Source organism: Temnothorax nylanderi, unplaced genomic scaffold (genome assembly GCF_030848795.1).
Source record: "Temnothorax nylanderi isolate EJ_2023f unplaced genomic scaffold, tnyl_v1.0 TNYL_tig0218_pilon, whole genome shotgun sequence".
Lineage (NCBI taxonomy): Eukaryota > Metazoa > Arthropoda > Insecta > Hymenoptera > Formicidae > Temnothorax > Temnothorax nylanderi.
The window spans coordinates 102,089-116,833 of NW_027249280.1; the positions used below are offsets into that span (position 1 = coordinate 102,089).

The window sequence follows — 14,745 nt, forward strand, 5'->3', positions numbered from 1 at the left end:
ATTGAATATGATTCTTTTGAAAAAGAGAGGAATACTTTTACGGCTATTGTAGAATGGGCTTAAAATTTTCCAAAATGTACTTTTTATCTTACTTAATGTATCCTCATTTTCCGTACATCACGTTACAGTGTGTTTCATCACGTGGTAGAAGAACATATATCACAATCGCGTGCACGAATAAAAAAAAAGGAAATTGCAAAATTTAAATTGCTTACGTTCGCTGCACATATGCTTATGCTTCTAACTATAACTAAAATTTTTCAAAATGTATTTTTTCATTTATCTAATGTATCTTTTATCCCATTGTTTGATACAGGTTATAGCGAACTAACAATAAATCAAAAGAATCACAGTGAATATAGAGAATTATCGGAAATTTAACTCGGAACTAAATAAAAAAATTAATCAGAAAACTAATTTCTATCGTTTTTTATACTACTTACTCTGTTTATCAACAAGGCAGATTTGATTTTTTCCGTATAAAATGAAAAAATCATGAAAGAGAAGAAATGTTAGAACACGTGCATGGTTAGTGAGCGCATGCTACTTCTGTGTAAGTCACATCTATATCATATACTAGACTGCCAACTCTCACAATGGACCTGAAAAGTGTTACATCCAAACCCAGAGATTCAGGTAAATTACTGGAAAGCAAAGAATTAAAAGACTACCTAAAGGGTAGGGGTATGGAAGAACGCAAGTAGATAGGTATACCTATGTACATAGAACATTTTCTACTAGAAAATCTACCCAGACACAGCACATAACACTATAAGATAACGAAAAAGATGTCTTTCTTAAGTTATATTTTTGACAAAGCGAAAAGATGTGTGAAAGACACCTTCTGATCTTGTTGAAAAAGCCATTATAAAAAATATAACTTTTCGTCATCTTTTTTATGATGTCTTTCAATATCTCGCTTCGCGTGTGTACTTGGCCCAAGACACTACCATGTTTCTTGAAATAAAGACAAAAAGACTCGTCAAAAATATTTTTCCAACCAATCAAAAATAGTTATTATTTTACAATATTATTTTATATTATTATTTTATATTCATATTAAACATCAAAACTCAATATATATGTCGATCGAAAAAATAAAAACTGTTTTATTCAGTTTTATTGTGCTTGCGAGATAATCCGTTTGTAGCTCCGTTAGTAGTCATTGGCTGCGTTCAGCAAAGGAAACTGTTCTGCAACTGTTGTAAAATTTAGGAATCTGATTGATGTATGCTTTTAGTTTTTACCGGAGCTAAAAGTATACACTAATCAAATTCACGAATTTTACAACAGCAGCAAAGCAGCTTTCTCTGCTGAACGCAGCCATTTTCAATTTCCTCCGATTTTGTACATACATATAAATGTTTCTGAAAAAATTAATGTTTACCCAGATAGCAACGTGTAGTTTGCATTAATTGTTGTTGGCATGTTGTCGGCAAATTATACCATGCGTTGTTATACCAGAATATTTCGTTTTTATTAGACATTAACTTCTTTTACGCAATCTAATTTAAGTACCAGACAATTTTTACAAAGTAAATTTGTAAGCATAAAAATATAAAAAGTAAACATGAGTAAGAAGTAAATTAATAATATGTCCTAAAATGACTGTTTTTATCAAAATCCCTGTTACTCCGAAAATGATCAGTATAGACGGACACATGAGGATATCTTTTCTTCCATCGATTAACTAAGCGATCACTAATATTACACTGTATGAGATAAAACTCTTGCAGTTTTGGACATTGTTTCAAAATAACGAAATATTTATCAGGTGTATAAAGTGTCACGTAATAAATGCATAACTTCTTTAAGTTTTTACACTGCGCCAGTAATTCCAATAACGTGTGATCATTGAAGAAAGTACCAACTGTATTATTGCCGGTCAAATAAACTTCTTGCAAGTTTTGATAGGAGGAAAGTAATCTAAATAAGCTGTCATCAATAACTGGGTATTCGCATCTGTAACAAAAATCATATAATTAGTACAGTGTTTTAATTGCAAAGAGAAAATTCATGTAATTTTTTCAAGATGCTTGCAAGAGAAGCAAACACACAAATTTCAATAAAGAATACAATAATAGATATGTATTTTAAAAGAAAATTAAAAGACATATTTACAGGGAAAGGGAAATTTCCACTTCACGTAAATTCTTTAAGTCAGCGAGGGCATTAATACCCCGAGATGTAAGATGACGTACTTCCAGTGGACTTATTACTTCCAAGTCAGGACACGAATTTGCCAACTCTATTAGGACTGCGTCATGGTTTATTAAGTCTCTTTCAAAATCCACGTTTAAATGTAACTCACGCATCCGTTGATTTTTTTGCAGTATTTTGCAAAGACGTTGCGTTTCTATACGTGTATCAAGAAGGTTTAGATACTCCAAACCATTTAGCCTCTCGAGATACGAAAATTCTTCGTCGTCTACGCGACAATGACTTAAAGACATTTCTGATAAAAATATGTATTAGTTATATGTTATATGCAATTTATCCATAACCTTGACAATCATATATACTATATGTATGTATACATACCTTTCAAATTTTTGCATATCTCTGAAATTTTAAGTAGAGCACGACTGTCAATTAATTGGCACCTACTTAATCTTAAGTGCGTTAAATGCCTGCCGCAATTATCAATAAACTTTACGAAATCCTTAACATCAAAGTTGCTTGCTGCAAGATCTAACTGTCGCAAATATTTACATCTAGGTGTAAAATAACAAAATATATCGCGTATATATTTGTCAGATACAGTACGTATCTGATCTATGTTCAAACGTGTATAAAGTCGAGGGTCCCGTATCAAATCATTGAAATGTCTATTTACATAATTCAAGCGACATAACGTCATCAAATCCAAGTTTATTAATATTATTAGTAGTATTTCATCCTGCAAAAATAAAATATAAAACTTTAATACACGAGATGACATTGCAATAAATATTATTATGAGAAATAGATTTTTTAGGATACTTTACAGAAAGCTCAGACAAACTGCGTGGTAGCTCCTTGGATTCATCCGAAGAGAGTTTCATACTTTTTACACAATTCGAATGACTTTTTAATAAAATATGAGGTGAGTTTTTCTCTCCATGAGGTTGCTCATAACCAGGAAATACTTCCTGCGATACTTCTTTGTGTTTTAAATTATTCTTATAAGAAGTCTTCCTTTTTATATTGCTGCAAATAACATCCAAACAAATAAATTTTTTTTATTAAAAAAATAAAAAAATATTGAATATTACTTAATATCAACGATTATAATACCTTTTACGAAGAACGCAATATTCGTGAAAATTCTGTTGCAGATGAACTATATCCAAGTTTGCACTTTTTAAATCTGCTGTTAAATTATAAACTTCCTCATGGTGTGAAGAGTACATGCAGTTAATTCTTTTTAACAGATTAGTTAAACTCTCATTAGCATTTCTAGAAAGGATCAAATTTGATGAACCGATAAGCATAACAGCGTCCAGCTTTGTGTGAGATTCAGGTAGACTCTTTTTAAATACTAGTCTGAGCATTTTGGTTTTAAAGTTACACGGGTGCGATAGGGGTGGGGAAAATAATCTTGATGTCGGCGGCACAATCTGAGACGATTCATCCCACAACTTAAACCACTGATTATTATTAGAATCTTGAGCCAAAATTTGAATTACGCTTCCAGGATTGTATATTTCGTATATAGAGACTCTGATTGGATATACAGCTTCATGAAACTCGATATCTTCAAAATAGAAAATATAATTATACTCTCTTCTCAATAAAAACATATTTTCTTTAACAATATCTTATTTATCAATTCAAGTATTACATACCAATATATGTATTTTTGTGATACTGCCAGAATCCTTTACCAATATAGAAAGGATACCGTCTGATGAAATCATCTTTCTTTTGCCATGGAGATAGTGAGATATCGATCTGTTTCCCCTATATTAAAAAATCCAAATGTGTCAAATAGTCGAAAATCTTGTAGCACAAAAGATTGGGATTACATTGTAAAGGAAAATAAAAGATAATACTAAGAAATACACATACATTGCTTCCTAATTCTAACATTCTAATAAAACGTGGTAGATGAAATAGTACTCCATAGTTTGGAAACTTGGGTGGTCCAATTATGTCAGAAGCAGTATAAAACGTGCTAAGACCCTGATCGGAGTAAGACTTAGGAAAAAATCTTTTCTTCACAAATTGATAGATGAAGTCAACATGTTCCTTTTCGCCTACGGATACTCTGCCCACATAGGGATATCGACTACAACTCTCGCAATATAAAGTTTGACAATGAGATGTCATATTTTCTCTCTAAAAAAAGATAAAAATATGGAGATTTTAGAGCTTGGCCATTTTGACCAAGCTCCAAAATCGAGATATAAGACATCTTTAAGGCCTAGTTTCACAAGTGTCACGGTTAACTTTTAATCTTAGATTAACTCACTTTTCGTCTCTTTCTAAGGCCCAGTTCAACAGTGGCCAGTTAGCTTAACTAGTAGTTAACTCTCACTCTCTGTCTCTTTCTAACCTTTGAGATTAGAAAGAGAAGGAGAGTGAGAGTTAACTACTAGTTAAGCTAACTAGCCACTGTTGAACTGGGCCTAGGGAGACATTAGAAAGAGACAAAGAGTGAGTTAATCTAAGGTTAAAAGTTAACCGACAGTTGTGAAACTGGGCCGAAGTGGCTCTTGAAGATGTCTTATGTCTCAATTTTGGACATAACGCTGGTCTGGGAAATTACTTCGAGATTCAAACGGGAATACAATCGATACAGGCTGCGTTCGGGAAGCGCGCTATTAGCGCTATTGTATCATTATATCTTTATCGCTCATCAGGTGTAAAACAAGGATAGAATGATGCAATAGCGCTAATAGCGTCTTCCCGAACGCACCCACAATGCAAAATTCGCGTGGTTAGGTTAGGCAATTTCTCAAATTGCTCCCGTGTGTGCAAAATTAATTCACCATGCTTCGATGTATGTTTTATTTTACGTTAAAACAAGACATATATCGCACTTACCTCTGCCGCATCCGCGGATGTTTCTCTCGCGAGGTTCGAAGCAGCCCTCATCACCGAAGCTCACGACGGCATCCACAATCGCCCGACGCCCGAATCGCCGTTGGGCTGGTTGGGCAAAGAGCGGTTGATTGTCACGCTCGACCAAACTGGTCGGACCACAATCGCAGTATCGTTTCGCCGATGTAATCAGGGATTTATTCGGAAACGTCCGCGACGATCGTCGATGAGAACACGTTGCGCACGCGTTCGCATACAAGTCGAAAAAAAAAAACGCCGCGCGATCTACGAGCACGAGCGCAACGTCGCGTTCAGTAAACACAACTGTTGAGTTCGTCTTATCAACACTTTGCGTTGATTGGTTGGTTCTAAAAGTATGAGCCAATCACGTTCGACTGCTACTCAACGGCATGCTTCTGAACGCGCCCGTCGTGATCCTCGCAACGCGCGAAGTATAAACGAGGATAGTGTCACTGATTGACGTCACACACTGATCGCCGACAGCGAATAAACGCGCTTGGTCAAAAATCCCGATAACGCGCACGTCGAGCGTCATCGCCGTTCGATCAACTCTCGAATTTCGGCCCGGTCTCTTTTCTCTCGCTTTTTGTTTTTCTTTCTATTTTGACAAACGGGAGACTTGACCGCGGTGAAAATCATATCCATCCCCGAACGTCGGCCGCGATAGTCGGCGTGCAGTGTGCACTGAGAAGACCGTGGCGAGCCACGCCCGTCTTAGAGTATAAATGGTGTAAAGAATTTGGATTCGTGTCAAATATTTGCATCTTTGTATCTTTCAGTCTTTTTGGTTTTCGCGATCTACGTAGATAAAACGCATTGTGTCTGCTCCGCGATGATTGTTATTAAAAATAGGGAAAAAACGCATACAACAAAGTACGAATTGTTAAGAGAATTTAAAACGTCGAAACGGCTCTTCTCGTGCTAAACTCCCTGTTCAGCAGGAATATCTAAATATATCTGACGCGTTTACACGTTGCAATAAATTCGTCGTACTCGAAGCAGGTATTGACAGCCGTCCTTTGTAGCATAAAGAAAGCAGATTGGAGAATAACTATCGATGTATTTAACCACAACATGTAATGCGCTGACGGGATGACAGACCAACCACGAGGCTGGGATAAATATTGGAGGACAATGCAAAGCGGCTGCAAGAAAGTCCATTATCGCGGATAGAAAATTGCAGCAGAAAACCATTAGTGAAAAATATATCAAAAACTGTAACTTTGTCTAAAATAAATTTTTCCGACCAATCAAAAATAATTATTATTTTACAATATTATTTTATATTATTATTTTATATTCATATTAATCAAAACTCAATATATATGTCGATCAAAAAAGTAAAAACTGTTTTATTCAGTTTTATTGTGCTTGCGAGATAATCCGTTTGTAGCTCCGTTAGTAGTCACTGGCTGCGTTCAGCAAAGGAAACTGTTCTGCAACTGTTGCAAAATTTAGGAATCTGATTAATCTATGCTTTTAGTTTTTACCGGAGCTAAAAGTATACACTAATCAAATTCACGAATTTTACAACAGCAGCAAAGCAGCTTTCTCTGCTGAACGCAACCATTTTCAATTTCCTTCGATTTTGTACATATTCATATGTTTCTGAAAAAATTAATGTTTACCCAGATAGCAACGTGTAGTTTGCATTAATTGTTGTTGGCATGTTGTCGACAAATTATAGCATGCGTTGTTATACCACAATATTTCGTTTTTATTAGACATTAACTTCTTTTACGCAATCTAATTTAAGTACCAGACAATTTTTACAAAGTAAATTTGTAAGACTAAAAATATAAAAAGTAAACATGAGTAAGAAGTAAATTAATATGTCCTAAAATAGCAATTATCAGTATAGACGGACACATGAGGATATCTTTTCTTCCATTGATTAACTAAGCGATCACTAATATTACAGTGTATGAGATAAAACTCTTGCAGTTTTGGACATTGTTCCAAAATAACGAAATATTTATCAGGTGTATAAAGTCTCACGTAATAAAGACATAACTTTTTCAACTTTTTACACTGCGCCAGTAATTTCAACGTGTGATCATTGAGGAGAGTACCAACTCTATTATCGCCGGTCAAATAAACTTCTTGCAAGTTTTGATAGGAGGAAAGTAATCTATATAAGCTGTCATCAGTATTTTGGAAATTGTATCTGTAACAAAAATCATATAATTAGTACAGTATTTCAATTGCAAACAGAAAATTCATGTAAATTTTTCAAGATGCTTGCAAGAGAAGCAAACACACAAATTTCAATAAAGAATACAATAATAGATATGTATTTTAAAAGAATATTAAAAGACATATTTACAGGCAATGGGAAATTTCCACTTCACGTAAATTCTTTAAGTCAGCGAGGGCATTAATACCCCGAGATGTAAAATCACGTCCTTCCAGTGTACTTATTACTTCCAAGTCAGGACACGAATTTGCCAACTCTATTAGGACTGCGTCATGGTTTATTAAGTCTCTTTCAAAATCCACGTTTAAATGTAACTCACGCATCCGTTGATTTTTTTGCAGTATTTTGCAAAGACGTTGCGTTTCTATACGTGTATCAAGAAGGTTTAGATACTCCAAACCATTTAGCCTCTCGAGATACGAAAATTCTTCGTCGTCTACGCGACAATGACTTAAAGACATTTCTGATAAAAATATGTATTAGTTATATGTTATATGCAATTTATCCATAACCTTGACAATCATATATACTATATGTATATATACATACCTTTCAAATTTTTGCATATCTCTGAAATTTTAAGTAGAGCATGACTGCCAATTAACTGGCACCTACTTAATCTTAAGTGCGTTAAATGCCTGCCGCAATTATCAATAAATTTTACGAAATCCTTAACATCAAAGTTGCTCGCTGCAAGATCTAACTGTCGCAAATATTTACATCTAGGTGTAAAATAACAAAATATATCGCGTATATATTTGTCAGATACAGTACATATCTGATCTATGTTCAAACGTGTATAGATTCGAGGGTCCCGTATCAAATCATTGAAGCGTCTATTTACATAATTCAAGCGACATAACGTCATCAAATCCAAGTTTTTTAATATTATTATTAGTATTTCATCCTGCAAAAATAAAATATAAAACTTTAATACACGAGATGACATTGCAATAAATACTATTATGAGAAATAGATTTTTTAGGATACTTTACAGGAAGTTCAGACAAACTGCATGGTAGCTCCTTGGATTCATCCGAAGAGAGTTTCATACTCTTTACACAATTCGAATGACTTTTTAATAAAATATAAGGTGAGTTTTTCTCTCCATGAGGTTGCTCATAACCAGAAATTACTTCCTGCGATACTTCTTTGTGTTTTAAATTATTCTTATAAAAAGTCTTCCTTTTTATATTGCTGCAAATAACATCCAAACAAATAAATTTTTTTTATTAAAAAAATAAAAAAATATTGAATATTACTTAATATCAACGATTATAATACCTTTTATGAAGAACGCAATATTCGTGAAAATTCTGTTGCAGATGAACTATATCCAAGTGTGCACTTTTTAAATCTGCTGTTAAATTATAAACTTCCTCATGATGTGAAGAGTACATGCAGTTAATTCTTTTTAACAGATTAGTTAAACTCTCATTAGCATTTCTAGAAAGGATCAAATTTGATGAACCGATAAGCATAACAGCGTCCAGCTTTGTGTGAGATTCAGGTAGACTCTTTTTAAATACTAGTCTGAGCATTTTGGTTTTAAAGTTACATGGGTGCGATAGGGGTGGGGAAAATAATCTTGATGTCGGCGGCACAATCTGAGACGATTCATCCCACAACTTAAACCACTGATTATTAGAATCTTGAGCCAAAATTTGAATTACGCTTCCAGGATTGTATATTTCGTATATAGAGACTCTGATTGGATATACAGCTTCATGAAACTTGATATCTTCAAAATAGAAAATATAATTATACTCTCTTCTCAATAAAAACATATCTTCTTTAACAATATCTTATTTATCAATTCAAGTATTACATACCAATATATGTATTTTTGTGATACTGCCAGAATCCAAATTTACCAATATACCGTCTGATGAAATCATCTTTCTTTTGCCACGGAGATAGTGAGATATCGATCTTTTTCCTCTATATTAAAAAATCCAAATGTGTCAAATAGTCGAAAATCTTATAGCACAAAAGATTGCGATTACATTGTAAAGGAAAATAACAGATAATACCAAGAAATACACATACATTGCTTCCTAATTCTAACATTCTAATAAAACATGGTAGATGAAATAGTACTCCATAGTTTGGAAACTTGGGTGGTCCAATTATGTCAGGAGCAGTATAAAACGTGCTAAGACTCCGATCGTAGTCAGGCTTAGGAAAAAATCTTTTCTTCACAAATTGATAGATGAAGTCAACATGTTCCTTCTCGCCTACGGATACTTTGCCCACATAGGGATATCGACTACAACTCTCGCAATATAAAGTTTGACAATGAGATGTCATATTTTCTCTCTAAAAGAAGATAAAAATATGGAGATTTTGGAGCTTGGCCATTTTGACCAAGCTCCAAAATCGAGACATAAGACATCTTTAAGGTCTAGTTTCACAAGTGTCGGTTAACTTTTAATCTTATTGTTAGATTAACTCACTCTTCGTCTCTTTCTAAGGGAGACATTAGAAAGAGACAAAGAGTGAGTTAATCTAAGGTTAAAAGTTAACCGACACTTGTAAGGGCCAATTTCACCAACTACGGTTAGCTTAACCGACGGTTAAAGTTAACAGGATTGACCAATAGAAATGAATCCACCCTGCTAACTTTAACCGTCGGTTAAGCTAACCGTGGTTAATGAAATTGGCTCTAAGGCCCAGTTTCACAGTGGCCAGTTAGCTTAACTAGTAGTTAACTCTCACTCTCTGTCTCTTTCTAACCTCAAAGGTTAGAAAGAGACGGAGAGTGAGAATTAACTACTAGTTAAGCTAACTGGCCACTGTGAAACTGGGCCTAAAGCCTTGTGTACACGATACTAGAAATCGGTCCGAGTTTCGGTTTAAGCCAATAAAACTGCTGCTTTTCTGTAAAAGCAGCAGTTTCATTGGCTTAAACCGAAACTCGGACCGATTTCTTGTATCGTGTACACAAGGCTTTAAGGTGGTCCTTTCGTGAAAACAAGTATTAAGCCTTGTGTACACGATACTAGAAATCGGTCCGAGTTTCGGTTTAAGGGGATGCTGGAGCCGCAGGCGAACTCGATCAGCGTCGATAAAGAAGTGCTCACCGACTATATCTGTCCTTGTATAGACAAGGATATAGACAAGGATAGCACCTAACCTTGCATCTTCCACTGGTCTAAGTAATATCTTTTTTTTTAGGCTTCAAATCTTACTTCTAATTGCACGATATTATTCCTGACAGTTTTTTGTAGAGGGCTGCATCACTATTTTCTTTAGAAAAACTGCAGAATTTTGTATAAAGCAAATATTGTCGTCAGGTGAAGACAATATTTATAAAAATAAAATTTTTTTTAGTTTATCAGAAAAAATCATATACAGCCCTCTACATTTTTGTGCGTACTTTAATCGTGTAAAAGGATTTTCCATTCTGTTCAGCCAATTCAAAGATATTGCTTAGACCGATTATGCCTTGTCGCTGTCACTCCAGGATCCCCTTAAGCCAATGAAACTGCTGCTTTTCTGTAAGAGCTGCAACTTGATTGGCTTAAACCGAAACTCGGACCGATTTCTAGTATCGTGTACACAAGGCTTAAGATAGGTACCTAAATTTGATATATGTTAAATATACAGTAATAAGGGGCATGTGTACGAAAAATCAGGTGAGGTTACCGACACTTTACAAGAAATAAGTCAATCTAAATGTGCGTTCGCGAAGCGTGCTATTGTCATTCTATCCTTGTTTACATCTAATGAACGAGAAAGATAGAATGATGCAAATCGCCACGGCCGAGGTTTTCAACGAATAATACATATACTTAGCGATCAGATGAATACATTATTCATGTCTTAAAATATTCCCTGAAGTTTCCGGATTTCGTACGTACCTTGAAAATAAGGGCTTGCCGAATGTTTTGCTCTGATATATGAGGTTAAATAAGTAGTGGATCCAATCGCATATTGCTTTACTCGTGGCTGCGACGGCTGCGTTCGGAAACGTCACCCGAGCGCACACGAGCACACTCCCCTCTCCTTCTATCTCAGCAAATTAGAAGGAGAAGGGAGCACACCCGAGTGATGCTTGAGATGCTTCCGACGCAGTCCGTACTGTCATGCCTGACCTAACCTAAAACGAGTCCAACCGCACTACTATTGTGATATTTTTTTAATTAGTAAATAATTAAATACGATTAAATCGTGCGTGTAAAATCATGTTATATTATTATAATTATTGGGATGTTGTGTAATGTTTGTCAATATGTTTGTTTTCAATTACCTCATGACGGACTGTTACTTGACTAGCTGTGTCGGCGAAAGGACCACCTTAAAGATGTCTTATGTCTCGATTTTGGACATAACGCTGGTCTGGGAAATTACTTCGAGATTCAAACGGGAATACAATCGATACAATGCAAAGTTCGCGTGGTTAGGTTAGGCAATTTCTCAAATTGCATCCCGTGTGTGCGAAATTCCTCATGCTTCGATGTATGTTTTATTTTACGTTGAAACAAGACTTCGCACTTACCTCTGCCGCATCCGCGGATGTTTCTCTCGCGAGGTTCGAAGAAACAGCCCTCGTCACCAGAGCTCACATCGGCATCCACAATCGCCCGAATCGCCGTTGGGCTGGTTGGGCAGAGAGCGGTTGATTCGTTGATTGTCGCGGCTGTCGCGCTCGACCAAACTGGTCGGACCACAATTGCAGTATCGTTTCGCCGATGTAATCCAGGATTTAATTCGGAAACGTCCGCGGCGATCGTCGATGAGAACACGTTGCGCGCGCGTTCGCATACAAGTCGAAAAAAAAACGCCGCGCGATCTACGAGCGCAACGTCGGCCGCGTTCAGCAGACCCAACTGTTGTGTTCGTCTTATCAACACTTTGCGTTGATTGGTTGGTTCTAAAAGTATGAGCCAATCACGTTCGACTGCTACTCAGCGGCTTGGTCTTCTGAACGCGCCCGTCGTGATCCTCGCGACGCGCGAAGTATAAACGAGGATAGTGTCACTGATTGACGTCACACACTGATCGCCGACAGCGAATAAACGCGCTTGGTCAAAAATCCCGATAACGCGCACGTCGAGCGTCATCGCCGTTTGATCAACTCTCGAATTTCGGCCCGGTCTCTTTTCTCTCGCTTTTTGTTTTTCTTTCAATTTTGACAAACGGGATGAGACTTGACCGCGGTGAAAATCATATCCATCTCCATCCCCGAACACCCAGTCGGCCGCGACAGTCGGCGTGCACTGAGAAGACCGTGGCGAGCCATGCACGCCCGTCTTAGAGTATAAATGGTGTAAAGAATTTGGATTCGTGTCAAATATTTGCATCCTTGTATTTTTCAGTCTTTTTGGTTTTCGCGATCTACGTAGATAAAACGCATTGTGTCTGCTCCGCGATGATTATATTATTAAAAATAGGAAAAAAACGCATACAACAAAGTACAAATTGTTAAGAGAATTTAAAACGTCGAAACGGCTCTTCTCGTGCTAAACTCCGCCTATTCAGCAGGAATATCTAAATATTTCTGACGCGTTTACACGTTGCAATAAATTCGTCGTACTCAAAGCAGGTATTGACAGCCGTCCTTTGTAGCATAAAGAAAGCAGGTCGGAGAATATAACTATCGATGTATTTAACCACAACATGTAATGCGCTGACGGGATGACAAACCAACCACGAGGCTGCGGTAAATCGGAGGACAATGCAAAGCGGCTGCAAGAAAGTCCATTATCGTGGACAGAAAATTGCAGTAGAAAACCATTAGTGAAAAATATATCAAACTGTAACTTTGTCTAAAATAAAGAGAGCAAATGCAATATATTTTTTTCAACATGATACAAATGTGTTTATACTTACACTATCCAAAAATCTGAATTTCTAAAGTGATGAATTTCTCACAGACAATTTGCGCACATCATCGTATTTATTTTAATAATATCTTCTTCGCTATAATTTATACTGCCTGTCGATATTTTACGTCGATAAAATAATGTATGTGTCCACAACCGCCGCGCTTATAATGTAAAACATGTAAATGATAGATAAAAGAAAAAGTTCTACTTTTGGAATAAAATACCTACTTGGAGTTATAATTTGCCTCACCATGTTCTTAATTACATTCTAATACCTCGTCGATTTTCAAGAATTTATATTTTCACGAATCGAAAGCTAATTGAACCTAAAATTCTAAAAATTTTCAAAGTTGTGATTCTTAAAATTCTTGGAATTTTAGATAATGTAGCTTCTTTCGTATGATTATTATATTCTCCACATACCTTTGCAATTTTCGGTATCCTTGATTTCCGTAATTCAAAATCCCTATTATAATTTTTAAAATATAGAAAAATCTTGAAAAATTCAGAAAATTCTTAGAACATTTAGGTAGTACATTTCTTATTATATTCTTCTAATCTCTTTATCGATTTTCATGAATTTAAATGATTACTTGAAATCTTCAATCTTGCCAATCTTGAAATTCTAGGAATTGCGTTTCTTAAAATTTCGTTAGTTTAGGACCGATTTCACCGTCTGTGATTAACTTGATCCCTCACTTTTTCGTCTCTTTCTAAGGGCCGGTTTCACCATCTCCGATTAACTGTAACCTTCGATTAAACTCACTCTTCGTCTCTTTCTAAGGGGGACAGTTAGAAAGAGATGAAGAGTGAGTTTAATCGAAGGTTACAGTTAATCGACGTTGGTGAAACTGGGCCTAAGAGAGACAGTTAGAAAGAGATGAAGTACGAATTTAATCGGAGGATCAAGTTAACCGGAGACAGTGAAATCGGCCCGTATAGAAATAAGTATGGATGATCATATATTTATACAAATGTTTCAAATTATTAATGTAGATTTTATTATATTTTTAGAAATTGCAAAATATAATATAAATTATTAATAATCGTACATGCATATATTAGTAACAATAAGTTTTAAAATGGAAATATAACAGTTTACAAAAAGTAGAAACAGTAATGATATTCAGTTTGCTGGTCTATCCTGCAAGAAATTTTTCTTCTTATAACTGAATATCTGATTGAATAAAAAGTATTTTGATACTTGATGCTATATGTAACAAATATCAATCAAAATATAATAAAACTGCAGAGCGAGAAAGGAAGAGAAAAACCCAGAAATTCTCCATAATACAGAAAAATATATTTGTTCATATCCTAAAGAGTAAAATCCATTAGCAATACAATCGGTTTATCTTTTTCCACGCAATAGTTTTATCTCTTTCCAAAATGTGTCTCGATTTCCTCGCGTACCACATATGCGCGTGAAAGATAAAAATTCCTCGTGCCGAGTCGCACGCGCCTAAATGCAGCGTAAAGCCCTATCCTGGCACGCAACAGGAAACACCAGAGTGGTCCGGTTCGAACAATGTGCCTGAAAAAGCGTATGACATACAACAATACGGTACAGCCGCGACAGCCGGTACGTATTGTGTTTTACACACGCATTTGGGAGTGCCGGCCGATATTGCACGCGATATGCGAATAAAATTTCGTGAATAATCGCACGTG

At 35.7% G+C, this 14,745-nt stretch overlaps 2 protein-coding genes across 5 annotated transcripts; both read right to left on the bottom strand.

Moving 5' to 3' along the window:
* Positions 1-978: 978 nt before the first annotated feature.
* Positions 979-5,562, bottom strand: LOC139779291 (F-box/LRR-repeat protein 4-like). Of its 2 annotated transcripts, none has more exons than XM_071717601.1 (8): positions 5,029-5,561; positions 4,051-4,320; positions 3,828-3,942; positions 3,277-3,736; positions 2,988-3,189; positions 2,542-2,899; positions 2,122-2,455; positions 979-1,962 (listed from the first exon to the last, which is right to left on the bottom strand). In XM_071717601.1, the coding sequence occupies exons 1-8, from the start codon at positions 5,077-5,079 to the stop codon at positions 1,587-1,589; spliced, it is 2,166 nt and encodes a 721-aa protein (XP_071573702.1). In that variant the 5' UTR covers positions 5,080-5,561; the 3' UTR covers positions 979-1,586. The 2 variants fall into 2 exon arrangements, with proteins under 2 accessions (XP_071573702.1, XP_071573703.1); XM_071717602.1 differs by having other exon boundaries at positions 1,801-1,962; positions 2,202-2,455; positions 5,029-5,562.
* A 1,177-nt stretch (positions 5,563-6,739) lies between these two features.
* Positions 6,740-12,062, bottom strand: LOC139779292 (F-box/LRR-repeat protein 4-like). Of its 3 annotated transcripts, none has more exons than XM_071717603.1 (8): positions 11,745-12,062; positions 9,293-9,562; positions 9,076-9,184; positions 8,528-8,984; positions 8,239-8,440; positions 7,793-8,150; positions 7,373-7,706; positions 6,740-7,213 (listed from the first exon to the last, which is right to left on the bottom strand). In XM_071717603.1, the coding sequence occupies exons 2-8, from the start codon at positions 9,551-9,553 to the stop codon at positions 6,874-6,876; spliced, it is 2,061 nt and encodes a 686-aa protein (XP_071573704.1). In that variant the 5' UTR covers positions 9,554-9,562; positions 11,745-12,062; the 3' UTR covers positions 6,740-6,873. The 3 variants fall into 3 exon arrangements, with proteins under 3 accessions (XP_071573704.1, XP_071573705.1, XP_071573706.1); XM_071717604.1 differs by lacking the exon at positions 11,745-12,062 and adding an exon at positions 11,107-11,728; XM_071717605.1 differs by lacking the exon at positions 11,745-12,062 and adding an exon at positions 9,700-10,004.
* Positions 12,063-14,745: the final 2,683 nt, after the last annotated feature.